We start from the raw sequence: 27,348 nt of genomic DNA, 5'->3' as shown, positions 1-27,348 counted from the left end.
GATTCCAGGCTGGCAGGGTTATTGATGGGAAACATTGAGGAAGTTTCACCCAGTATCTAACTGACATACTTGCCCTGGGGAAATTTGATGGGATAGTGTAGAGGGAGCTTTACTCTTTACAGGCCCTGAATTCACCTGAGGAAGGAGCAGTGCTCCGAAAGCTAGAATTCAAAACAAACTTGTTGGACTTTAACCTGGTTGTTGGAACCAACAATTCTACAGACACATGCTTGTAGGATTAGAATAGCGGTTTTAATATACTTACAACAGAGCCAGCCTGTTAGCCATTGAACATTCGGTGAACTGGCCGGCTGACCCTGTGCAACGGATCTTTATACAGCAGCTCCAGGGGGAGGAGTCCTGGGCGGAGCCAAGGGAGGAGCCCAGTACAAACTCTCGAGTACTCCCAGAGCTACTCCCCCTGGTGGTCAGGTAGTGCAACTGCACTTACAATATTGATACATATATACTGTATACAGATTGTAATACCGTGTGACTCTCATTCACCACACTGGTGTTGTAAGACCTTTTTACTGTGATCAAAATGTTAAATCTTGGGCTGCACGGTGGCGCAGTGGTTAGCACTGCTGCCTCACAGCCCTGAGGACCCGGGTTCGAATACCGGCCCTGGGTCACTGTCCGTGTGGAGTTTGCACATTCTCCCCGTGTCTGCGTGGGTTTCACCCCCACAACCCAAAGATGTGCAAGGTAGGTGGATTGGCCACGCTAAATTGCCCCTTAACTGGAAAAAAATAATTGGGTACTCTAAATTTAAAAAAAATCTTACCAATGTGTTTCCACCAGACAAATCAAGTCAGGTGTCCAATTAATGTTGCACAAAGGTGAAAGGTCATCTGGTGAGGGTCAAACACAGCCTTGTCGGCAAACTGAAAGCCAAGATGCTTCACATTGAGGTACAGAGATAAAGAAGAGGAGGGAATAGTTGAGTAAGCAGAGAAACAGGAGGAGACCATTCAGTCCCTCGATCCTGTCCCATCACTCACTGAGACGAAGGCTGGTCTGCCATCTAACTCTGCAAAAAAACTCCATTCCTTGCTGGAAAAGATTTGCGGATCTCAAGCAAATATTCAAGATTTCCAGGCAGCTCAAGACCAACTGATCCTTCAGACCTGCTTCACACCTTGGTAGCTAGAGCATTGTCAGGGCCGGCCCAAGGTACCGGCAACTCGGGCAGTCGCCCGAGGCGCCATGTGCGAGGGGGCGCCAGAGACTCGGGTCCCGCGCATGCGCAGTTGGGCCGGTGCCAACCAGCGCATGCGCGGCGGCCGCCCTCCCCCAGGGCGGCCGCCCCCCCCCTCCGTCCCGTCCGCCCCGCCCCCCCCACCTCGGCCCCGCCCCGCCCCCCCTCGGCCCCGCCCCCTCCCCCCCCCCCGCCCCCCCCGGCCCCCCCCCCCCCCCCCCCCCCGGCCCCCCCCCCCTCGCCCCCCCCCCCGGCCCCCCCCCAAGGGCGCCGAAGTTCAGCTTGCCCGGGGCGCCAGCAACCCTAGGGCCGGCGCTGAGCATTGTGATTAAACATTAACCATGTTCCCCCCCCCCCCACCTTCCCCTTCCTCTCCCCCAACCTGCCCCCACCTACTTGTTTACCCCACGTTCCTCCCACCCGCCAGGATGTACTCAGTTACTTGACCAATAGCTACACCTAACATGTTGCCAATCTGAGCAACAAAATCTCTTTGAAACATGTAAAAATCACACTTCTAATTGAAATGAATGTTGTTGAGTACTAGGCAACTGCAGAGCATCATTTGGGCTGAGAGATGCTTTAATTTGTTCAACACAGTTGGGCTTGTCCCCTTTAATTTGTATGGAAGATAATGATATTGAAGAACAAATGGAACTGAATGAGACAACTGAGAGTCGTCTGTCACCTCAGCAAGTTTGCCCGCCTTCGTGCTGCCCTACAACTCAACAAGCAACTAGTCCCAAACCCAGGCTTTGCCATTTGGTGAAGGGCTCCTCAGGGTATGGATTTCAAATTTACAGCATCACGGATGAGCCAGGAATATATATCCAAGAGGTTAGTTTACCTTTTGCAGGCGAACGTGGACGGGAGTTTAAACTTAAATGTAAAATAATATGGACACTGGAAATCTGGGGCGGGATTCTCCGAGCCTCCGCACAGAAATCACGATCGGCATAGGGCCGGAGAATGGGCGTCAAACCCAAGATGGGGTCCGACGCCGCTACTGGAGAATCACCGGCAATCGGGTGCGCGCGGTCGACGCGGTGCAGCTGGCCACGTTCCCGCTGCCGTGGTTCTCTCATGATTCCACCCGGCAGCAACTCGGCATGACTAAATCCACAGCCACCCTGATGGGGGGCGGGGGGATCATTCATGGGGGGTGGGGGGGGGCCTCCAAGATGGCCAGGCTATCGATTGGGGGGCCGCCGTACCGCGGGCACGCGCTATCTGTGGGGGTGGGGGGTTCATCTTCTTGGTGCCGGTCCGCGGTGTGGGTTGGCCATGTCTCGCGGAGCAGCCGACGCTGACCACCGGCGTGTGCATGCGTGGGCCGCCCCCCCCCCCCCCCGAACGGAAGTGCAGGGCCCCGTATCGGCAGCCAGAGCTGCGAGGAGCACTCAGGGGGCCCTGCTAGACCCCTGCAAATCGCAGATTCACCCTGAACTTTCTCCAGGTAAGTCCAGAGTGACTCGTGCGCGTTTTTTCACAGGAGTGGGGACATGGCCCCATTATTGGAGAATCCCACCCCTGAAATAAAAACAGAAAATTCTGGAAAGTCTCAGTAGGTATGGTAAACATCTGCGGAGAGAGAGAGACAGAGGTAACGTTTCAGGTCTGTGAGTCTTCTTTAGGGCTGGAGTTATATTGGAGTTTTAACCTTACTGGTGAATAGAGATGTTGAGTTCCATTTTACAAAAGCACTTGTCAACAGAAACGACCAAGACATTTTGTCTTTGGGGTGTAAACGTTACAGGCAAGGCCGGCATTTATAGCCCATCCTTAATTGCCCTTGGTGAAGGTGGTGGTGAGCTGCCTTCTTGAACCGCTGCAGTCCATGCGGTGACGATACTCCCTGTTCATTCGGAAGTATCAGGATTTTGACTCAACAACGAGAAGGGAATATCCAAAATTCTGTTACCCATATCCTAATATGCACCAAGTTTCATTCCTCTATCATCCCAGTGCTCACTGATTCCTGGTCCAACAACATTTACATTTTAAATTTCTGACCCTTGTTTTCAATCTCCTCCATGACCTCGGTCCTCCCTATGTCTGTAAACTCCTTCAGCCCAGCATCCCTTTGAGACCTCCGTGCTCCTCCAATTCTGGCCTCTTGCGTATCCCAGGTTTGCTTTGCCCTACCAGCAATGGCATCCTTGCCTTTAGCTGTTAATTGGGGCCTTTAGATTTTCCTCATCTTTTAATTTTTTAAATAATCTTCATTGTCACAAGTAGGCTGACATTAACACTACAATGAAGTTACTGTGAAACGCCCCTAGTCGCCACATTCGGCGCCTGTTCGGGTACACAGAGGGAGAACTTAGAATGTCCAAATTACCTAATGGCACGGCTTTCGGGACTTGTGGGAGGAAACCGGAGCACCCGGAGGAAACCCACGCACACACGTGGAAAACGTGCAGACTCCGCATAGACAGTGACCCAAGCCGGGAATTGAACCTGGGACCCTGGCACTGTGAAGCCATAGTACTAACCACTATTTCTCTCTTCTCTAAGATGCTCATTAAAATCTACCAACTCAGCTAAACTGTCCTAAGTGTCCTAAAATCTTGTTACATTATTGGTGAGTGCCAAAAATCTGTTTGATAATCACTCCTGTCAAGCAATTTGAGACATCTTTCCATTTTCTTTCTTTATTTTAAAATAAATTTTGAGTACCCAATTCTTTTTTTTCCAACTAAGGGGGAATTTAGTGTGGCTAATTCACCTACCCTGCACATCTTTTTGGGTTGTGGGAATGAGACCCATGCAGACATGTGGAGAATGTGCAAACTCCACATGGAAGTGACCCGCGGCCGGGATCGAACCCGGGTCCTCGGCGCCGTGAGGCAGCAGTGCTAACCACCGCGCCACCATGCTGCCCCATCTTACCATTTTAAAGTTGCTACAGAAATGCATGTTTTTGTTGTGTGGATTTCTCACTCTGTGACAATCCTTGCAGGTTGTGTCTGATGATGTTGGATACAAAGCGGGGATCAGGGATGGTGACATGGTGATTGAGGTGAATGGAATAAACATAGAGAAGTTCAGTTACGAGGATGTTCTTGTGAAGATAAAAGAAAAAAAGTTTGAAGTGGCTCTTCTTGTCATGAACAAGAAGGAATATTGGCACTGTAAGGATAACAACATCCCAATCAGCGGAGAATCCACCAGTGAAGACAATAAAATCATCAACACTGGAAACACAGAGAAAGGAATTGTCCCCAGCAACAACACTGGGAAAAAGACAAATAAAACCACTGGGAAAGACATCAATGCTTATTTTGTTCAAAAGGTAACTCCAACAAAACAATTTCCATCAGAAAATATGTTTCAGTAAATAATTGTTGATCAGAATCCTGGGGAGAACACCAATGCTCTTCTTGAAAAATACTGCCAAGGAATGTTTTACACCCACCCCATCTCTCCTGCCTTGACAATCTGCTTACTAAATTATTTTCCTTCTTGTTTTTGTCGTTCCAAGCTGGGGGACAGCAATTCATTTTGCCGAAGCCATGTCTATTCAGAGAAACTCTCTCCTCCTACTCTAAAACAGCCAGAGACACTGAAAAGGACGTAGGAAAACCTGCCGCACTTCATTAATCCCTGGGATTATTGAGATGGAAGGAGGCTGGACGATACTGACCAGCCAGTCTTGACGCGATAAAAACCATTCTGCTCCTTTACATTTTCAAAACGTCCTCTTTCCAAGGACCGCACATCACCACACTTCAAACTCAAGGTTTTATATTATGTCTAAAGAAGTTATCCAGAGTCAGTTTGGAAGAACGATTTGCACCACGTTTCTTAAGATTGTTTGTGCACCTGCAGAATGATGATTCTTGAGAACGAGATGTGCCGATTAGCAGCTGAAGGAGCAGACAGATGTTCAGGGTTCAGTGTTCCAGCTCCTGCCACTCTGCTCTTTGCCTTGAGGAGGTTTTTGAGGAGTGAGCAGAGCCGGGGTGCTCTCTGATTTTCCGCTCTCTGGTGCAAGATCCCGAAGTGCCCGCCAGTGTTACACCTGCTAGCACAGCCCAAATTATCATGTGGGGGGAGCAGCACTGTGTGTATCCTGGATAATTTTAACAGTGAATAAACACTCTGATACCAGGCACTCCAGGCAAACTGTAAATTATTGAATAACACTTATCAATCATTTCACATCTCGTACGATTGTGCTGGCCAGTATTAGACAAACCAGTATCAAAATGCGGGCCAGGGGAATGTTAAATTGCTGGTCTCCGGCGTTTTTATTATGTGGAACAGATGGAGGCCATTCTGCTTATCAAGTTTGAGCTGGTTCTTTACAAGGGCTTTACAACTGGTCCCACAGCCCCACACTGTTCAACCCTCACTGACTGTCAATCAACAAAACAGAAATGACAAAACATTCCCTTCTGAAATTAAGATGCTGCACTAAGGTTGTTAAAGGCGCAGTACAACCAACATGTCTCAGAATAGATGGTATCCCAGCCCAGATTGAAGCCACACAAAAGGACTATGAGCATCATGTCACTTTGGGGACTGTTGTTACTAAGATATTGTATAATATTTCAATAAAAGGTTTCAAGTTTTAAAAAAATACTTTCGACCTAGCTCATTTGTATGCTAAAATTCTGAGGAATATTTGTCAACTCTGGTGCCCACAGGATTTAGTTATTTGAGAGGTGTATTGATTAATTACAAGAAATAATGCTGGTACAATTAAAGCTTTTCCCAAATATCTTTTACTTAAGGTCCCAGGTTCGATTCCCGGCTTGAATTCCCTGTGTCTGTGTGGGTTTCCTCCGGGTGCTCCAGTTTCCTCCCACAAGTCCCGAAAGATGTGCTGTTAGGTAATTTGGACATTCTGAATTCTCCCTCAGTGTACCCGAACAGGCACCGGGATGTGGCGACTAGGGGCTTTTCACAGTAACTTCATTGCAGTGTTAATGTAAGCCTACCTGTGACAATATAGATTAATATTATCGTTATTATGTATTCCTCTGTCACTTTAGTAGGCAGGAACACACCACCATTATGCACAGGCTAAATTTGTTGTCCAGATGCTTTTACAGATAAAAAAGTTAATAGAATCAAAAAAGATTCAGTGCAATGATCAAACATACTTTACACAAACTGGATAGTTGTACAAACAACAAGCGTCTAGAATCAATACAATTTCGCTCAGAAAGTTCTGAGAAGGCGCTGTTCGTATGGTAGCAGATCAATTGTACCACTTGACTAGTTATGTAGATAGCTGAATGAATGGTCCAGAGGCATGAGGACAGTGGGGGAAATTTAATTTAATTAATTAAATAAAATCTGGAATAAAAGGTTAATGTCAGTTATGTCAATCATGAAACTACTAGAATGCCATAAAATCCATCTGGTTCACTTATATCCTTTAGGGAAGTGAATTTGCTGTCCATACCTGGTCTGATCCATATGTGATTCCAGATTCACAGCAATCTTGGAGGACAATTGGCCAACAGAGCAGATTTCAGCGAGGCGAGTGGGGCTGGAGGGAGAGAATATTCATCGGGTAGAACCATTCTATAACGAGCGAGAATTCGGCCAGAATAGCAGCGTGCAGACAGCAAGATTTCAGGCAGGAAAACGTGACTGTACATAGAGATACTTCAGCAAACAGGCGGGTTAGCAAGTGTGAGACTCCAACGGGTTTCGCAGACTGTAACGAGCGAGACTTTAGTGAGAAAGTGGACTTTAAAGAGCAGGTTTTCAGAGGGTATAGCGAGGCTGCAAAATATAGGGATATTTCAGTCAGCGGGGTGGTAAAGCATCAGTGAAACAGTGGAGGTACAGTAACAAAACATCAGTGAAACAGTGGAGGTACAGTAACGAAACATCAGTGAAACAGTGGAGGTACAGTAACGAAACATCAGTGAAACAGTGGAGGTACAGTAACGAAACATCAGTGAAACAGTGGAGGTACAGTAACGAAACATCAGTGAAACAGTGGAGGTACAGTAACGAAACATCAGTGAAACAGTGGAGGTACAGTAACGAAACATCAGTGAAACAGTGGAGGTACAGTAACGAAACATCAGTGAAACAGTGGAGGTACAGTAACGAAACATCAGTGAAGAGTATGGGATAAAATGAGCAAGACGTTAGTGAGGAGCGTGGGGTTAACATTGAGACTTCAACGAGCAGAGCGTGGAGTCGCACAGGCAATCTGCAGTTATCTTGACTGTGACATTGTGAATTGTTTCTGGAATCTGTACTTTTCTTAAAATCAACAAGGGGCAATGCAAAGCCCATTGTTTATGGGTTTGATGGATCTGATGAATAAAGATTCACAGGGTACTGCAGCATTTCACAATTAAAGTAAAATTACTCAATATAATAGGAGTGTGGAAATTCTACTTAGCTCCTTGAGCCTATTCCAGTACTGAATTACATCATGGTGGATATATCCCTGAACCCCTGACATTTAGTTTTATCACTTCATAATTCTTCTTCAGGTACAAAACCCGAAGAGGGCAATTGGCAACCATGCACTTCTATTGGATTGGTACTCAGCAAGGAACTGCAGGGGTTTGTCATTGCCTTCTGCAGTATGGCTGACCAGGAGCCTTCCCTGCTCTTACTGCCTGCCATCAGGTGTATTGGAAGGACTTACCCTTTGACATGGTTACAGAAGCACCTTCTATGGTCAAGTCCTGAAGGGCAACTTCAACCCAGAGCTTCTGAACCAGAGGTAGTGACACTACCACTGCGTCACAAGACCTCACACTGATCTTGATATTCTTATCTAATTAAAATCTATGATTCGCAGTCTTGAGAGACCCCAAGCCTTTTCGGGGAGAGATTTCCAGAATATGCGGGAAAAATGTGTCCGGATTTTACTAGAGTCTAAGTGGCTGTGCCGTGCAATTGTTTCACTTTTTAATAAAAAATGCAATATAAATTTAGTGTACCCAATTCATTTTATCCCCAATTAAGGGACAATTTAGCGTGGCCAATCCACCTCCCCTGCACATCTTTGGGTTGTGGGGGCGAAACCCAAGCAGACTCGGGCAGAATGTACAAACCTCACACGGACAGTGATCCAGAGACGGGATCAAATCTGGGACCTTGGCGCCGTGAGGCGCCAGTGCTAACCACTGCGCTACCATGCTGCCCTGGAATTATTTGCCTTAATTGAATAATAATATTCTTTTTTTAATTTTTCCAGTTAAGGGCCAATTTAGCGTGGCCAATTCACCTACCCTGAACATTTTGCGTGGTGGGGGTGAGACCCACGCAGGCACTGGAAGAATGTGCAAACTCCACACGCCCAGTGAGCCGGGGTCGGGATCAAAGCCGGGTCCCTCAGCCGTGAGGCAGCAGTGCTAACCACTGCGCCACCGTGCTGCCCTTGTTTATCTTATTAAGGTGTGCCGTGTTACTGAAAAGGTTGGTTTCCATTGTCCTGGTGCATAAAAGATCCATTTATCTTTACTAAAATTTCCTTTACCTCTCAATCACCCTCTCCCTCTGTGTTGTTTGTCTGTGTGTGTCTGGGGGGGGGGGGGGGGGGGGGGGGTTAGAAAGGGGGAGATTGGAAAAGGGGTATTCGATGGTCAGTTACATTTTTCCACCATTTTAATTCTAATGCTGTACATAATAAAAGGTTACTTGTGTTATTGTTACAAACCCAGGTGACTGCAGTTTATTGGTCTCAGCCAATGTCCTCAGGTATTTTAAAAGAGCATCTATTTTCACCTGCTTTGCGATTAGTGGGGCTGGAATTCACCGCGCACTAGCTCAGGGGGTTGTGACAGCAGCAACATTTTTTGCTCTTCATTGTATCTTGTGTTTCACCTGATTCAACAACGTAGTTCTGCACTGATGAAACCTTGATGGAGATTGTCTTCAACAACCTGGATCTGGGCAGGCCCAAATCACTGCCAATTGTGTGTTGATAGTTCAGGAAAAATGTCTCCTTGTCTTGATGTTTACCACTTTTCAGACAGCCCACTGCTAACACCTGACATCTGTTGGTAATTATATTTCCATTTCTGATCATCAAGAGGAATTCACACAAGATGGCATCTCTGTAACACAAAAATGGGGCAGTATTTTGGCCAGGCAGAAGTAAATTGAGGCAATAAATAAAATGATTGCAACTAATTAACATAATTGCAATAAGAAAACAATAAACGCCCAATGCATTAAATGAGAATAATTCTTGTGCATCAATAACTTTTCAGAAATAAATTTAGAGTACCCAATTAATTTTTTTCCAAATAAGGGGCAATTTAGCGTGGCCATTCCACCTAACCTGCACATTTTTGGATTGTGGGGGTGAAACCCACGCAAACACGGGGAGAATGTGCAAACTCCACACGGACAGTGACCCGGGGCCGGGATCGAAACCCTGTCCTCAGCACCGTGAGGCTAACCACTGCGCCACCATGCCACCCTGTTTATATACTTTCTTAAATAAGGAGACTAAAGCTCTTCAACCACACAGAGCACATGATTTAAAGAAACGCAGTTCAGAAAACGTGCACTCGGCTGATTCCATTGATTAAAAGGTTGTCAAGTGGGTAAAGGTTGAGGAAGCTGGACCTGTAATCATTGGATTTTGTGGCGAGTTCCTTTGAGTTGGTCGCTGGGAAATCAAATCTCTTTTTTTAGACATTTAGAGTACCCAATTAATTTTTTCCAATTAAGGGGCAATTTAGCCCGGCCAATCCACCTACCCTGCACATCTTTGGGTTGTGGGGGCGAAACCCAGGCAGACACGGGGAGAATGTGCAAACTCCACACGGACAGTGACCCAGAGCTGGGATCGAACCTGGGACCTCAGCGCCGTGAGGCAGCAGGGCTAACCCATAGCGCCATCATGCTGCCCGGTGCATCAATAACAATATACTCTTGTCCCTGCAGTGCCAATGGTTGTGGAAGGCCTCCAGAATATATGTGGACTTTCCGTACTTCATCACCGGGGTGACCAGGACAAGAGACACATTATGCCAGAGAAATCCCAAATAATTTGAGGGCAAATTTTAAATCTGATTGCCTGTCGCATGAATAGATCACCCATAGACTAACTGCTGCAGAACTAAGGAGCCACATATCTTCAAGGTACAGAAAGAGGTCCTTCAGCCCATCATGCCTGCACTGGTCATCAAGCACCCATCTATTCTATTCCCATTTCCCAGCACTTGGTCCATAACCATGTATGCTATGGCAATTCAAGAGCTCATCTAAATGCTACATAAATGTTGTAAGGGTTCCTGCCCCTACCATCCTTTTAGGCAGTGAGTTCCAGATTCCCACCACCCTCTGGGTGAAAGGATTTTTCACTCAAATCCTTTCTAAATTCCCTTCCCTTACCTTAAATCTATGCTCCCTGGTTATTGACCTCTCTATGAAAGAGCAAAGTTTGTTCCTGTCTACCAATCTATGCCCCTCATAAGTTTGCACACCTCAATCAGGTCCCCCCTCAGCCTTCCCTGTTCTAAGGAAAACAACCCTCTCTTCACAGCTAAAACGTTCCAGCCCAGGGCAACATCAGGGTGAATCTCCTCTGCACCCTCTCTCGTGCAATCACAACCTTCCGATAGTGTGGCAATCAGAACTGCACACAGTGCTCTAGCTGTGGCCTAACAAATGTATAGACAGCTCCATCGTAGCATCCCTGTTCTTGGGCAGCATGATGGCGCAGTGGTTAGCACCACTGCCTCACGATGCTGAGGACCAGGTTTGATCCCGGCCCCGGGTCACTGTCCATGTGGAGTTTGCAAATTCTCCCCGTGTCTGAGTGGGTCTCGCCCCATAACCCAAAGATGTGCAGAGTAGGCTATGCTAAATTGCCCTTAATTGGAAAAAAATTATTGGGTAGTCTAAATTTATTTTTTATAAACCTCCCTGCTGTTTTATTCTGTGCCTCGGCTAATAAAGGTAAGTATTCCATGTGCCTTCTTAACCTGCTTAATCGCCTCTCCAGTGAGGCCTCCATCCCATAAATGAATTTTAAAAAAATCTACCAGTCCTTCTGCCTTCAGAGATGTAAGGACACGGAGCCCAAGATCCCACTGGTCCCCTGTACCTCCCAGTGTCTCCTGCCATTTATTGTGTATTCCCTTGACTTCTTCGTCCTCCCAAAATGCATCACCTCACACTTGAGGGTTAAATTCCATTTGCCACTGTTCTGCTCATCTGCCCAGACCGTCTGCATTACCCTGAAATCTAAGGCTATCCTCCTTGCTATTTACCACACAACCAATTTTCATGTCATCTGCAAACTTACTGATCATAACCCCCACACGCACATCTAGATCATTTAAAAAAAATAAATGTAGAGTACCCAATTAATTTTTCCAATTAAGGGGCAATTTAGCGTGGCCAATCCACCTAGCCTGCACATCTTTGGGTTGTGGGGGCGAAACCCACGCAAACACGGGGAGAATGTGCAAACTCCGCACGGACAGTGACCCGAGGAGTGCATACCAGTGGTGCATTTGCTGTGTAAAAAAGGTTTTTCCTCCTATCGCTTTTGCTTCTTATATCAATTACTTTAAATGCATACCATAAAGCCACATGGTTCAGAAAAGGCCCTTCAGCCCATCCAGCATGTGGCTCTCTCATTCCTGATCCTGTCAGCCTTGGGAACAGATCATAGAATTCCTACAGTGCAGAAGGAGGCCATTCAGCCCATTGACACTGCACCGACTCTTGGAAAGAGCACCCTACCTAAGCCCACTCCTCCGCCCTAACCCTGTCATCACACGGAGCCTTTGGACGCAGAAGGGCAATTTAGCACAGCCAATCCACCTAACCCGCACATCTTGGGACTGTGGGAGGAAACTGGAGCACCCGGGGGAAACCCACGCAGACACGTGGAGAACGTGCAGACTTCACACAGTCACCCGAGGAGTCCGGAATCGAACTTGGGACCTGGACGCTGAAGCAGTAGTGCTAACCACCGTGCTGCCCAATCTACTTTGTCCAGGCCCTTCCTGATGGTGAAATCACAAATCAAGTCTCCCCTCAAATGTCTGTTCTCCGAGGGATGCCCAGTCCCCCCCCCCCCCCCCCCCGAACTCTCCATGCCGCCTCCACGTGGCCGGTTGCCCCTGGAGAGGGAATGTGTGATGTCCATGGGCACACTCGAGGCCTTCCGTGCCCGGTGGGCACCGCAAGGGTTGGACCGCTTTATCCACCCCAATTTTCACAGCTTGGTTTGATGTGCTTTATGTTTCCATTCCTCTTTGTTCCTTTTGGGCTGTGCAACATTTGTTCTGGGCAGGAGTGTCTCCCCCCCTCTTTAATTTATCCTTGAATTAGTTTCAGTTGGTCTAATTGGTTGATGGACCCTCTGCCACACCCCAGGTGGCCTCCAGGGTTGTTGTTGTCAATCTGAGAGGGGGCGGGGCTCTTTGTGGTGACGTAGGGAGGTACTGCGGGAGGAGGGGCTGCGCAGGCGCACAGAGGGAGAGGCGGGGCGACGGCGCTGATGTCGCGGGGGGAGGGGCGAGATGCAGGCGCGGACGCGTCGGGACGAGGGGCGTGGTGACAGCGGGGCGGGAGGAGGATGGGAGTGGTGACGGCACTGGCGTGGCAGGGGGAGGGGTGAGGTGACGGCACTGGCGTGGCAGGGGGAGGGGCGAGGTGACGGCGCTGGCGTCGCGGGGGGAGGGGCGAGGTGACGGCGCTGGCGTCGCGGGGGGAGGTGACGACGCGAGCGCGTCAGGGAGGAGGGGCGTGGTGACGATGGGGCGGAGGAGGGAGGGGAGTGGTGACGGCCCTGGCGTCGCGGGGGGAGGGAAGAGGTAACGGCGGAGTCGGGAGGAGGAAAAGGGGCGTGGTGATAGCGCGGGCGCGTCGGGGGGAGGGCGTGGCGACGGTACGGGCGCGTCGTGGGGGAGGGGCGTGATGATGGCTCGGGGGGAGGGGCGGGGTCACGTCGCGGTCTCTGGCGGCCAGTTTGACGCACGGGAGGGTGGAGCGATCGTCATGACGCAACGTCGGGTCGGCGCGCACGCGCACGCGCACAGGGAGCCCGGGCCTCCCGCACGGACGGACAATCGGAGCCCAGGTAAGGGAGGCTCGAGCGGGGCCGTTCCCCCACCTTCCCCCCCCCCCAAAACAATGATTCTAGATCAATACGACCGGGTAATCGGTACGAACACACTGGGCCGCCTCTGCCTGAGGCTGCCTCTCCCCTTAGCCCCCGGGATCTCTCCCTCCTCCCAGCTGACTGACAGCCATTGATTCACTCAGCCCCGGGCCTGCTTCTTACATCCAAACCCATATTTAATCCGTTTATATTGAATCAGTACTTTCTGGGAGTTGTTTTTGTTGAATCCCCCCTCCCCATCCTGAGGTTGGAATTGACCCTGTCTATTGTGTTCATTTAGTGACTGTTTAATGTGAATATTTGATATGAATTTCTCAGAGGTTTCTCTCTCTGCTGCTTTTACTGTGTGTTATGTAGGCCCCATGTTTCCAGGCAGCTGGCTGGACACCAGGCTCCTTTGCTGCTAATTCTCTCCCCCCCCCCCCCCCCCCCCCCCCCAGCTTTTTCTGTATGAGATACAGAGCAAAATATTTCTTTTGTCCGAAGATTTCCCCCTCATCCCTTCCCTCCCCTCTGACCAGTTTGTCAGCTTGGCTCCTGGTGCTTGAAGGCTGAAGGGGTACGGGCAGCTGGCTTGCTGAAGGGCAGCACGGTAGTACTGTGATTAGCACTGTTGCTTCACAGCGCCAGGGTCCCAGGTTCGATTCCCGACTTGGGTCTCCCGTCTGTCTGGAGTCTGCACGTTCTCCCCGTGTCTGCGTGGGTTTCCTCTGGGTGCTCCGGTTTCCTCCCACAAGTCCTGAAAGACGTGCTGCGAGGTGAATTGGACATTCTGAATTCTCATTCGGTGTACCTGAACAGGCGCCAGAATCTGGCGACTAGGGGATTTTCACAGTAACTTCATTGCAGTGTTAATGTAAACCTACTTGTGACAATGAAGATCATTATTATTATCTCCTGGCCGACAGGCTAAACTCAAACCTAGACATTTTTGTTCGATTTTGAAGACCCTTGTGATCGATCATTGTTACTGTGATTGAGGATTTTAACGACATGTGAAAGAGTTTTCCCGTTGCTCACCCAAGAATTCTGTCTACCTGTTTGCGCTGGCCATAGAGCCATTGGTGATGGCTCTCGGGGTCGGCAGAGTGGCAGGGGCATTGAGGGGACAGAGGGAGCATTGGATTTTGCTCTATTCCGATGACCTTTTGCTGTATGTTTCAGATCCATTGGAGAGTATGGGAAGGATTATGGGCCTGCAGGGGAGGTTTGGAGGGTTCTCAGGGTACAAGCTGAATGTAGGGAAAAGCGGGGTATTCCTTGTGAATGAGCTGGCACAGTGGGCTAATTTAGGGGGTTGCCATTTACAGTAGCGAGGGATAGGTTTAGGTATTTAGGGATTCAGGTAGTGAGGGAATGGACGGGGTCCATAAGTGGAACGAAGCTGGTGGAAAAGGTTAGGGGGGTTCTTAAGAGGTGGTATAAACTGCACTTAATGCTGGCGGGGAGGGTCTAAGTGGTGAAAATGAACATTTTCCCAAGGTTCTTGTTTATCTTTCAAGCTCTCCCGATCTTTATACCAAAGACCTTTTTTCGGAAAGTAGACACGATCATTTCTGACTTTGTATGGGCGGGGAAGGTGCTGACGGTGGGGAGGACCCTTCTGCAGAGGCAGCAGGGGGGGGTGGTTTGCATTGCTGACAGTGCTTCATTATTATTAGGCGGCGAATGTGGACAAGGTGCGGTGGTGGTGGGAAAGAGAAGGGGTAGAGTGGGTTAGGATGGTGGAGGAATCTTGTAAGGTGTCTAGTTTGAGGGCTTTGGTAATGGCAGCATTGCCAATGGCTCTGAGTAGATAGTCAAGGAGCTTGGTGGTGCAGTCCTCAGTGAAGATATGGAGTCAGTTGAGGAGACATTATAGGGTGGAAGGGATGTCGGTGCTAACGCTGCTGTGCGAGAATCATGATTTTGAGCTGGGGGGATAGATAGTGGTATACAGGAGGTGGAGGGAAGTGGGGCTCGTCAACGTGAAGGATCTGTATTTGGAAGAAGGGTTCGCCAGTCTGGAGGAGCTAAGGGAGAGGGTAGAGCTGCCGAGGGGGAGTGAGTTCATGTATCTGCAGGTTAGGGACTTTGCACAAAATGTCTGGAGGGGGTTCCCTAGGTTGCCGGGATACACCCTGCTGGATTGACTACTGCTTCCGGATGTGGAAGGGGAGGGAAGAATTGGGGATATATACAAGTGGCTGGGAGCAGGGAGGTGAGTGGGTGGTGAAGATCAAGGAAAAATGGGAAGCGGAGTTAGGAGGGGTGATCAATTGGGGAGCATGGAGTGAGGCACTGCGTAGGGTAAACGGGACCTCCTCTTGTGCAAGGATGAGCCTGATACAGTTTAAGGTGATGCACAGGGTTCAAATGACTCGGGCGAGAGTGAGTGGGTTCTTTAAGGTGGGTAGTAGATGAGTGTGAAGGGTGAGGACGGGGGCCAGCGAATCACACGCACATGTTTTGGGGTTGTGAAAAATTGGGAAGATTCTGGGCGGGAGTGTTTAGCCAGGATAATGGAGGAGGAGGTGGACCCAGACCCTTGGACGATATTTGGGGTTTCAGAGAAGCCAGAGCTCATGTAGAGGAGGAAGGCCGATGTCTTGGCCTTCGCCTCTCTGATTGCATGGCGGTGAATTTTGCTGGAGTGGCGGTTGGCATTGCCACCGGAGGTAGCGGCTTTGTTGGGTGACCTGTTTGACTTCCTGCGATTAGAGAAGATAAAGTATGAGTTAAGGAGCTCTTCATGGGGGTTTGAGGAAAGATGGGGGATGTTTGTGACCGCGTTTGAAGGGCTGTTGGTCTCGGGCGAGGCGGGAGTGAAAAAGAGGAAAAGTCGGTACAGACTGTGTAGCTGATTGTTGGAAAGTATAATAATGTTTCCCGGGGTGTTTGTTCCTTTGAGAGCACCTTCCAAATCCACAACCACTAACATTTCAAAGGACAATAGACATATGGGAGCGCCACCACCTGGACGTACCCCTCCAAGTAACTCACCATCCTGACTTAGAAATATCTTGCTGTAGCTGGGTCAAAATCCTGGAATTCCGTTTCTAACAGCACTGTAGGTGTACCTGTACCTCAGGGGCTGCAGCGGTTCAAGATGGCAGCTCACCACCACCTCTGAATTGCAGCTTAGGGTGGGCAATAAAAGCCAACAACATCCACATCCCATAAATTAATATAAAGAAATGTTGCACCAGAATTATTATTTTGTCTGTTTGCTCATCAATCGGTAGGGGTGAGGGGAGAGTGTTGGATAGTTTTTGGGTTGTGAGGGACAATAATGTAAATTGGGCACATGCTCACACTGTAAAACGAAGTTAGAGAGTTGATATGACTTTTTAAGATTTTAAAGAGGCTATAACAGTAGGATCTGAGGGCATGAACAGAGTTTGAAAGGAGGGTAAACTCCAAATTCATCCGTGGAAACATTTTTCTTCGCTGATCAAGTGGTCAGTCTATTGGGCAGGAGCTGACGACACAGTTAGTGTTGATTTATCCAAATACAAATTAACTAGATTTAGTTCGGAAAGTAACTTTTTGGGACATAGTTTGGAGCAATTTGAGACATGCTATGTGGCAAGTGCAGCATGCTTTGGAGGAACAGGTAACGCTGGATCTCTGGGTAACATTCATGCCAAAGTGAGGAGGTTGTAGGTTCACTATTAAACACAAAATTTAAGCTGACACTCCAGTACGATAATGAGGGAGTGCTGGACTATCCGAGGTGACGTCTTTTGGATGAAACATAAAACCGACACTCAGTCTGCCCCCTCAGGATAATATAAAAGATCCTATGGAACTAATTTGAAGCAGAGCAGCGGAGTTCTCTCTCTGGCCAACATCATTAAAAACTGATTATCGGCTCATTTCATATTGCTGTTTGTGGAAGTTTGCTGTGCACAAATAGGCATTTGTTTGCCTTTAGTATTACAGTGACGATGCTCCAAAAAAGACATAATTGGCTGTAAAATGTTTTAAGACATCCAGAGTTTGTGAAAACTGTAATGTAATGCGGTACTATCTTTCAATGGCCCCCAAAACTCCTGATGACTTTAGGGCAGCATGGTAGCATGGTGGTTAGCACAGTTGCTTCAAAGCTCCAGGGCCCCAGGTTCAATTCCCGGCTTGGGTGACTGTGTGGAGTCTGCACATTCTCCCCTGTGTGTGCGTGGATTTCCTCCCACAGTCCAAAGATGTGCAGGTTACTTGGATTGGCCATTCTAAAATGCCCTTAGGTAAAATGGTTAGGTGGGGTTACGGGGATAAAGGGGGATAGGGTGGAGGCATGGGGCTCAAGTAGGGTGCTCTTTCCAAGGGCCAGTGCAGACTCGATGGGCTGAATGGCCTCCTTCTGCACTGTAAATTCTATGGTTTCTATGTGTCTTATCTGCATCTCTTGCAGCCTAATTGATAACTGATAGAGATTAATCGCTATGGTTAGGCCATGACTCCATTGTTGTATCATGTGACTACCATGATGGTAGAAAGCAAACTGAATGAACCTTGGTCTTTTTGTCCAGCAATTCTCGTGATCCTATATTCCTGTTGAGCGTTGGGTGCTTTTGATTAATTGCAAACTTTGAAGGGCTTGTAACTTGGTCCTGTTATTCCTTCAAATACTGTATGGAGATTCAATGATAAAACACTAGCTTGATGTGAGAGCACGGGTGCCACAGTCTGAACCTGTTGAGGAAACCAAATGAAAGGGTTTTTCTCTCTCCTGGGTAAAATTCGGTAAAACTGCGGGGAGGGGGAAGGATTCAAGTTTCATTTGACATTCTGGCACAATTCTTGTGTGCTTCATTGCACAGTGTTGTGTGGACAGGGAATGAGGTGCCACTCAGTTGCCCATTATTTGTGTCAAGGTAATGTATAGCATGGGAGAATTGTAACTTTATGTATGGTACCAGCCCTGTGGTTCTTAGGGATGTTGTTAAAATTCTCACGAAGATCACAAGAAATCTTTGATTGATCTCTCCATGGACCTCGGAGAATGTGAGTTCTGTGTAGCGCGGGTAGAGGCCCGCCCAATAGGGGCTCACCAGCAGGCCTTTAAATTATGATCCCCAGAACCGGACCAGCAGTTCCCGATAGTCTCAAGCTGGGACATTTGGTTTGTATACTGTGTCTGCAGCCTTATTTGTGGCAGAGAATAAACCTGCTTTACCTTTTAGTCTACGCCTCCTGGAATTATTACAAAGATCAAGCACGGGATTCTGAGCAGCCTTTTTTGTAAACTTCAGGAGACAACTCTGAGAGAGAGATATGTGTGTCCCAGGCAGATGAAGTGATCTACTGAGGGTACCAGGTAGATCATCAATGCTTACACCACATGGTGGATTAAGTGAAGGCCATCAGAAAGGTGCAGACCCTGCAAAATACAACAGTTGACATTTTTTTTAGGCCCCATTAAATTACTATGGGAAATTCATCGTAAATCTGGCCACTTAGTTGTCACTCCACACATGTTGCTGAAAAAATATCAGAGGTGGTCATGGCGGGCACTGCATTGTGAAGCCTTCGCAATCACAAAACAGCAATTGCTGTCCTCGAATATACTGGACTTTTATGATCCCAGAAAAGAAATAATGCTGACCTGTGATACCTCTCCATATGGAGTAGGGTGCAGTCCTCTCACAGGGATGGGTCGATGGCACAGAGAAACCCGTTGTAAATTGTCCAAGACCCTGGCGGACGCTGAGTGTTGGCATTCACCAATAAAAAAGAAAGGATTGGCTGTTATTTGGTGTGAAAAAGTTCCAGCAGTATGTCTATGGCCGACGTTTTGTAATCATAATAGACCACAAGCCTTTGAGCCTTATCAAAGAAGATAAAGCAACAACCCCCCCCCCACCCCCCACCCCAGAACTGTACCTCTGTTCTTTCACTATTGGATATAAATCTTGGAACTCCCACTATGACAACCTTGAGTATCCTTAGTGATACCCACATCCATGGCCAAATAAAAACAAAAGTAATAAAAACTTTTCTTTGCCAGCTGACAATGAAATCTAACGCTCTGTTTGAGTATCTAATTTAAGCTACTGCGAGGTTATCACCCACCAGCACTGTTTCTGTTTGCCAAATATAAACTGCACACTTTCTCTACAGGGACAATAAGCTTAATTATAAGTTGATAGAGCAATAATATAGGGAGCACATTACCACCATTTGCTTGTCCAAAACACCAGCATGCACTATAACCAATACAGCAGTGTTCTAGTCTTGGCACATATTCCCCCTCTGTCCATACCTTGCAGTTTATATATTACAGGAATTTCTGGCTTAAGACCTGTTTTGGATTCAATAACGTTTGACTTCACCTCTTAGTCTGTTTACACTGGTGTAATGAGAACATATAGAATCACCTTTCTGAAAAAACTATTACCTTTAAATCTGCACTGAGTTTGCAACACTACCTAAAGCAGCAAATAATCTTCAAACTCAATACATTATCCAGAATAGTCAGAAATGGCGTGTAAGCAGATTGATCTGAATATTGGACAGCATGTTTTGTTATTAAGAGTTGCTTGAACTTCTTTGATAGCTTGTATTTATTCTTTAGTATATGATATTTCTAAACGTTGCAGATCTCTAGAAACCTTTAAATGGTGTCTTCCCTTTATCCATACTTTGCTTTCTTGTTCAATGTTCACAATTTCCTTTGTTTCTTCTTTGTTTTTCTTTATGCAAGCGCATAGTAGAAATGCAAGTTGCTGATGGACCAGAACTTCAGACCTGCTGTGGCTTCTTCACAAATAGACTGAAGGAAATAATAAAAAATGGTTTTATGTCTCTAAGCAAAGGATGACGGGTTGAAGTTTGGCCACGTTCGCATAAACAGATTTGAATAACTCGAACATTGCCTGCTGTGCTAATGGGCTCTCGACCTCTTATTGTTGCCTTGCATTGTCACACCAATTTATTCTGAGTTGATGTGGCAGAATGGCTTCTGTTTCTAGCTGCAGTCTGGTGTAGTGTAGTAATTCAGTTTGGTTTGAAGCACTACCGTTCAGAAACCAGATTTGTGCAGAAGCTACGTTTGAAAAGGATGTGCTTTTAATGCGACATATATCTTCCAATGCTGGCTATGTGATTATTGTAAAATTAGCCTGAAGATATTTTAAACTTTCCCGATGTATAATTCTAGAATCTGTGTTTGTATCTGCTTTATCAGGTTTCAACATCCAATAAGTTTGGTTAACATTTGAGTGTCTTTCTAACCTGTATGCAATGAACTCAGAGCTTCCTCACAAAAAGAATGGGTCTGCTCATCACTCTGTTGTTAAAAAAAACGAAGTGATCTCGGACTAATTTATTTGGCTAACATGAACACTATCCACTGAGCCCGTCCAGACTGGCCAGTCAGATGTCAGGTTCAATTCCTGGACCGGTGTCTTGTCTAAAAAAAGGTCAAAATCAGGCAGAGTTCTTACTCTTGATCGACTATGCAGTCACATTTGCTAATTAAAGTATTGAAGTTAACGGAGAACTGCAGGCGATCTTGTAACAGTACCTTAGTGAAGTGGTTTCCAACCTTTTGCATGTAATAGCACGCCTCTATACTATTAAACATTTTTGTGGCAGACCTCCTATTTTCACTGCGTCTTCCCTTACTGGGAACACCATTTTTAACTTTCCTGTCCCCTCTCCTGTTTCTTATTACCTCTCCGTCTCTCCCGCTTTCCCCAGGGTTTTTTAAAAAATAAGCATTTTATTGAATTATCAAATATAAACAATAATATACATATAGACAAAGATATACACATAATAAAAATTTCATGAACAACAACAAAAAAAACAACTAAATCTAAAGTTGTAAGGCAATTAATGAGTGAAATGGAACAAGGAACCTCTACGACTCAACTAACCCCCATGAACTCAACCCCCTAATCCTTGAAATATGTCCAGGTCCTTAAAGAAAGAAATGAATGGCCACCATTTCTGGTAGAACCACCCCACCGAGCCTTTGACAGACCGATATCATATCTTCCATCCATGCGGATGCCTTGGTTAGTGAGGGAGATCCAGTTGAGTAATATTCGCCTCCTGGCAATTAAAGAAGTGAAGACAAGAACATCCGCCTTCACTACTGAATAGAAAAACGGGTAGTCCAAATTTTGCGACCAGCGGTCAAGGATCTCGAGTTATCTGCAAAATCTTTGATATTGTGTCGAAAAAGAAAATCCAGAATTTAGCAAGCTTAGGACAAGACCGAAATGCATGCTTGTGGTTAGCCGGTGTAAGTGAACAGTGGTCAGACTTGTCCTCCATGTCTCGAAACAGTCCACTTATCCTTGCCTTTGACCAATGTGTCTATGTAGCACTTTGAACTGAACCAAACTCAGTCTGGCACAGGATGAAATGAAATTCACCTTGTAAAGGGCTTCTCTCCAAACCTCAGTGAGCACAGGGCCTAGCTCCTCCACCCATTCCTTGAGTACTCTATCCAAAGGGGCAGGACTCCAAGATAGAATGAGGTTGTACAGATTTGAAATTGACCCCCTCCTTTGCTTTGCCAAAGACAATACCTTCTCCAGCAGGGAAGAAGGTATTCTTTTGTCCATGGACTTATGGAGGAAAAGGACTTATGTGAAAAATCCTGAATTTAAAAAAACCGGATACGGTGGGGACCAGTCAGATTGTATCTGTCTTATTTTTTCAAGGCTAGCAGAGCCTCCATCTACAAATAAATCTGCAAAAATCCGCAAAAACCATGAGAATGTTGAACGTTGCATTTTTTAAAAATCCAGTTAATCATTCTTTATGAAATTCAAACTCTTAGCATTTTTTGTATTTTCTTCTAGAAAGTTGTGTTTTGAACATTTACAAGTGTTACTCAAAGGTTGAGGAAACCGGTATTAAAAACCACAGGCAATAAGATTTTATTTGGGGTGGGTGGGGTGGTGAGATTGACATATGGGAATACTTTAAAGGAGGTTCTCATTGCATGCTAAAATAAAAGCAAAATACTTTGGCTGCTGGAAGTCTGAAATAGAAATGGAAAATGCTGGAAAGACTGAGCCGGTCTGGCAGCATCAGTAGAGTGAATGTTTCAAGTCCGTCTGATTCCTCCTCAGTCCTGAAGTGGGGTAGAAATGTGATGGATTATATAGTTGGAGAGAGTGATGGAGAAGGCGGAGCAAAAAAGAATGCCCGGGATAGGTGGGAACTCAGGAGAGATTGACAAACATGTCATAGACACAAGACAAAGTGGGTGTAAATGGTAGCGTTAAAGGCTAATAATGACATTAAGATGTGCTTGCTCTCTCCACGGACGCTACTAGACTGCTGAGTATTTCCAGTCTTTTCTGTTTTATTTTTTACCGGATCCTTGCTACTGTTCTTGTGTTACAGTAGTTTTGTATTTTTATTGGAATGAAAGACTTGCATTTCGATAATGACCTTTATGACTTCAGAATGTTCCAAGTGGTTGAAGAAGTAAGTGGTTTTGACATGTGGTCATTTTTTTAATGTAGGAGACAATATGACCTATAATGCTGAAAACCTGTGCTCCAGAATAGGCTGTGCACCTAGCCATGCTGTTCCAGTACAGCCACAACACTGGCATCTACACAACAAAGTAGAAAATTGCCCAGGTATATCCCGTTCACAAAAAACAGGACAAATCCAATCTGGTCAGTCACAACTCCATTGATCTACTTTCAATGGCCAGCAGAATGATGGAAAGTGTCATCATCAGCGCTATCCAGCGGAGCTTGCTCAGCATGAGTTCAGTCAGGACCACTCTGCTATATTACTGTGTTGGCCCAAACATGGACAAAAGAACTGACGGTGACTGTGCTTTACACAAAGGCAGCATTTGGCTCAATGTAACATCAAGGATCTCTTGTGAAAAGGAAGAAAGATTTGCATTTATATGTCACTTTTTAGGACTATTAGATGTTTGAAAGGACTTTACAGGCCAATGAAGTACTTTTTGCAGTGTAGTCACTGTTGTAATGCAGGAAATGTGACAGCCAATTTCAACACAGCAAACAACAAAGTGATATTGGTTCTATATAGTTTCTTAAAGTCATTAGAGTTATTTAAAATTATGTTACTCAGGTGGTGAGCTCGATTGAAAATGTTTTTTTTTGTGGTAAACCTATTTTCAGCTCTATTAATAAACCTACATTGAATTACCTCTTTTCAATAAAGAAATACTTCATATTCTAAAAATTACAAAAGAAAACACCCTGCCCAAATACGCTGGCTCATGATAGATTTTATGCTCTACTTGTCAATGAATGGAAGCCTAAGGTATGGCAGGGGAACACCACAAGAATTTCCTACTTTTCCCAGAGTACTTCCTTTGGCTCCCAGTTGTCTGTAGGCGGAGGTGATTATAGATTAGCTAGAAGCAGGTTATTTAAGCAAAAGCTTGTTTACTCAAAACAGAAATGTGGATGATTGTCTGTAATGGGTTATCACTTACTCTCTCCGGTGAAAGCGCACTTGTCCAATTTAGGGTTTTACTGTGCAATTGTGTGTGCATATTGTGACATGCCAAAATAGTTTTGAGTGTCAGCATTGTCTCGCAGGAGTGGATGATTCATCCGTATTTTGTATTGTCTTCCTCTCAGCCTGCTTTGGAGCTGAATGGAGTGGGCTTTGAAGAGAAATGACTGACCAGGAGAACAACAATAATATATCCAGCAACCCCTTTGCAGCTCTCTTCAGTTCTGTGGCCGATGCCAAACAATTTGCTTCTGTGCAGAAACAGCAGCTTCCCACAGGGCCACCAGGTAAGCATATTTCTGAGCTTCCAAGGTTGTCTGCTTCCCAGTAGCGAGCAGATCATTGACAGCAAGCCTTGCAAATACTCATGTCTTCTCAGTTAGCCTCCGTGCAGTATATTAATAAAGTAGGAATGGAACAGCAGACTTTAGTAATGCAGGAAACAAGTAGGTTGCCGCAACCTTTCAGCTTGATTTTTTTAGATAAGTATTGTGAAAGTGTTTCATGTGAATGCCAACACCTCGTGAGGTTCCAGCACGTCCTAAATAGGACTGCAGAGAACCTCACTGAGTTTTAACTTTTGATCATCTGCTTTTAGTCTAAAATCTAAACTGTGGTTTTTCAGAGATCTATTTCTCTCTTTTGTTGAATTGTAGGCAAATACAAAACTGAAGCAGGTATTTGCCCCATTGAATCTGCTGGCCCTTTCAGGGAACAGCGCAGTTAATCCTCTCCCCTGCTTTTTCCCCATGTCCAAGCAATTATTTTTCTCCCTCACATAACCAGTTCCCTTGTGAAAGATATTATTGAATTTGTGTCCACCATCCTATCAAGTCATGGATTCTAAATCCTAACCTCTCATTTATGTAAATAATAGTTGTTCTACAGCTCTGGGAACCTGTGCTAGGCAGTTTTCATTGCTTTTACTGGTACCAGCCCAAAACCTAACTAGATTATTACCGACATCATCTTACTAAAACTAAACACAGTGTCTCTAATTATCTACTCCCCTGGGGGACTTAATTTATATAAGCAAAATTCCATTAGCCCAACTTTTATGATGTTTTAATTGCACATCTGTCTCCAAAATGCCTACCTGGCTTTCAAACCAGGATTTCTAAAAACATGACTGCAGCAATCACACACTGACCATAAGACATAGGAGCAAAATTAGGCCACTCGGCCCATCAAGTCTTCTCCGCCATTCAATCATGGCTGATATTTTGTCATCCCCATTCTCCTGCCTTCTGTCTTAAACCCTGATCCCCTTATTAATCAAGACTCAGGTGTTTAACCCTTACTGCACCAACTACATTGAATATGTCTGAAATTCCTACGCTCATCACACAACTCTTCAATGAAACCTCGTGCCTTGAAGTATCACCATATATTTTAGTGATTTACAATATAATAATGAAGAAGCTGTGCTTCAGATGGACCAGTGTTAGTGGAGGATGTGGTGGCATAATGATGTTGTCATTGAACTAGTAATCCAGAGACCCATGCTAATGATCTGGGGCACAGCAGCTGGTGGGATTCAAATTAGTTAATAATTTAGAATTGAAAAGCTAGTTTCAGTAATGGTCATCATGAAACCATTTCCAATTGTCATAAAAAACAATCTTGTTCACCATCTCAAACATCTAACTGCTACTAGGGAATAGAATCTGGCCCACATGTGTCTGCAGACACACAGCAATGTAGTTGATTCTTAAATGCCAGCGACACCCACATCCCATGAAAAAAAAGATAAGAAAAGTGAAATTCTAACCTAGCCACTGGTTTACAAGTCAACCGTTGAAAGTTGAAGTTATGTTTGTTGGAGAAATTCAAATATTTCGCCCAGCTTATTGGCAGGTGAGGGTATGTGACAGTTTAGTAAAGTTGAAAGCTTGCATGCGGAATTTTAAATCTCATTTTTGGAGTCAGGGATCTCAATATGAGGAGTGTGGGTAGAGCGAGAAGTACTTACACACTGAGAAGGGGAGCGGGGCCCTCTTGCCCAGATCAGGGCATTCATAAACAATCTCCCTTTGCCTCATAGCAAAAATATTTAACCAAGAATGTGGTTGAAAGATGCAAGAGAAGCTGTATCTGTTCCTTCAACAAGCTATGAGAAAGGACAAAGATTTCCAGCTTTTCTGGAGAGCAGCAGTTAGATGATTCTAATAATTATATTCCATCATTGTGAAAAACAAAAAGCTGGAAGAGGTCTTAAGCAAATCAAGGGATAGGACTGCTTCTCCACTCCCGCCCGGAAGTTCAGACTTTGTAGTGGTCCTTGTCTTTTGTATTTGACGACTATAGTGGTGAAGAATAATAGCTATTTGAGCAAGTGGCGAGGGATGTCGACTCCAGAAAATTAAGGCTGCAGTTATTTGTTTCAGTAGTACCAGAGATCAAGATTGGTTAAGTCCAGGCGGGATATTTACCAAGAAATCCCAAAATTCTGTGGCACATCGTGAAGTGCTTGTATTCTAATCTGACAAGAAATGGGGCCTATGGGACATGACAGAGCAGTCAAGTGCAATATTCTGGGTGATTGTGAGAGATTGTTGGTACAGAAGAAATGCAAATAAGTATTTTACAAAGTAAAAGTAAATGATACAAGTGAAAACAGAAAGGACAAGGTGGATGAAAAGAGTTTGAGAGGTATATCATATTGAGATTTCATGGCTAGATATGAACATTTAAAACAAGAACAGAGGGTACTGGAAGAACATAGTTCTGGCAGCATATATGAGGAGAGAAAAGCAGAATTAATGTTTTGAGTCATTTTGGCTCTTTGTCAGAGATAGCTCAAATTTCTGCCAAGGTTTATATGAAACAAACAATCAGTCTATGCAAATCCATCCATGTAGGGTTGAATAATTATATGTGAGACTTCTCTGACTGCAGGAGGTCACTCAGCCTTATTTTGAATGCTTGCCCCAACCTCTCTACAGTAGCGTCGTTTTCTTAGGCAGAATTAAGGTTTGAATACAGTAACTGGTAGCCAGGAAGTGTAATGTTTCTATAAAGGGAAAACAAATTTGTAGTTGTAGGGAGGAGAAGAATGTAACCCTTCTGGGCAACTGGGCTACAACTAAATATGATCTGATGATTGCTAGACATCCGTATGTGCATTTTCCAGAAGGGATCACTGAGCAACAGTTGAGTAGGAATTTGATTGCGTTTTCCCTCCACAGAGTGCCAAGACTTAAAAATCTGCCATGGCTAAAGTCAGCTGAAACAAACTTGGGAAAGGTGCAAACTGTTATTGGAACTCTGAACATTTATTTATCTTTCAGTGCACACTGAGTCTTTGTGTGATTGCCTATGTTGTTCTTTGTGTGTTACTCCGCAGAATGCCCATTATCTGCAGAAGAAGTTTATGACAGTGAAGATTCAGACATCAGTAGTATTGAGAGCATTGACAATGACTCTATTACAGACGCCAACCGTGCATTTCGCTCTCAAAAGGAAATATGCGAACAACTCAACATCAATCACATGCTTCAGCGCATCTTCCTTATTACACTTGACAACAGTGAGTGTCTAGCAAGTGGGTTATTTTTCTTATTATTTTTATGCTTCTCAAGGTGAGGGATGTTAATTCTGAGGAAGGGAACAACTT

The 27,348-nt window shown here is 45.6% G+C and overlaps 2 protein-coding genes across 4 annotated transcripts in view; both read left to right on the top strand.

Moving 5' to 3' along the window:
* Positions 1 to 5,788, top strand: part of pdzd3a (PDZ domain containing 3a) — a 61,421-nt gene extending 55,633 nt beyond the window's left edge. For both annotated transcript variants that reach the window (XM_038779732.1, XM_038779731.1), the window contains exons 9-11: positions 1,802 to 2,038; positions 4,164 to 4,496; positions 4,686 to 5,788. In XM_038779732.1, coding sequence (XP_038635660.1) covers positions 1,802 to 2,038; positions 4,164 to 4,496; positions 4,686 to 4,781 — 666 coding nt within the window. In that variant the 3' untranslated portion in view covers positions 4,782 to 5,788. The remainder of the gene's footprint in view (positions 1 to 1,801; positions 2,039 to 4,163; positions 4,497 to 4,685) is intronic.
* A 7,326-nt stretch (positions 5,789 to 13,114) lies between these two features.
* The window catches only part of ube4a (ubiquitination factor E4A (UFD2 homolog, yeast)), a 57,097-nt gene continuing 42,863 nt past the window's right edge, over positions 13,115 to 27,348 (top strand). Inside the window, exons 1-3 of one of the 2 annotated variants that reach the window (XM_038779887.1) lie at positions 13,115 to 13,238; positions 23,858 to 24,019; positions 27,079 to 27,261. In XM_038779887.1, the coding sequence (XP_038635815.1) occupies positions 23,896 to 24,019; positions 27,079 to 27,261 (307 nt within the window). In that variant the 5' untranslated portion in view covers positions 13,115 to 13,238; positions 23,858 to 23,895. Of the gene's footprint in view, positions 13,239 to 23,857; positions 24,020 to 27,078; positions 27,277 to 27,348 lie in introns of both variants that reach the window. The other variant, XM_038779886.1, reaches the window with a different exon arrangement.

The sequence above is a fragment of the Scyliorhinus canicula genome, chromosome 19, assembly GCF_902713615.1.
Source record: "Scyliorhinus canicula chromosome 19, sScyCan1.1, whole genome shotgun sequence".
Lineage (NCBI taxonomy): Eukaryota > Metazoa > Chordata > Chondrichthyes > Carcharhiniformes > Scyliorhinidae > Scyliorhinus > Scyliorhinus canicula.
Note: the sequence above shows the minus strand (reverse complement) of the source record. Positions and strands in the feature narration are given on the sequence as shown.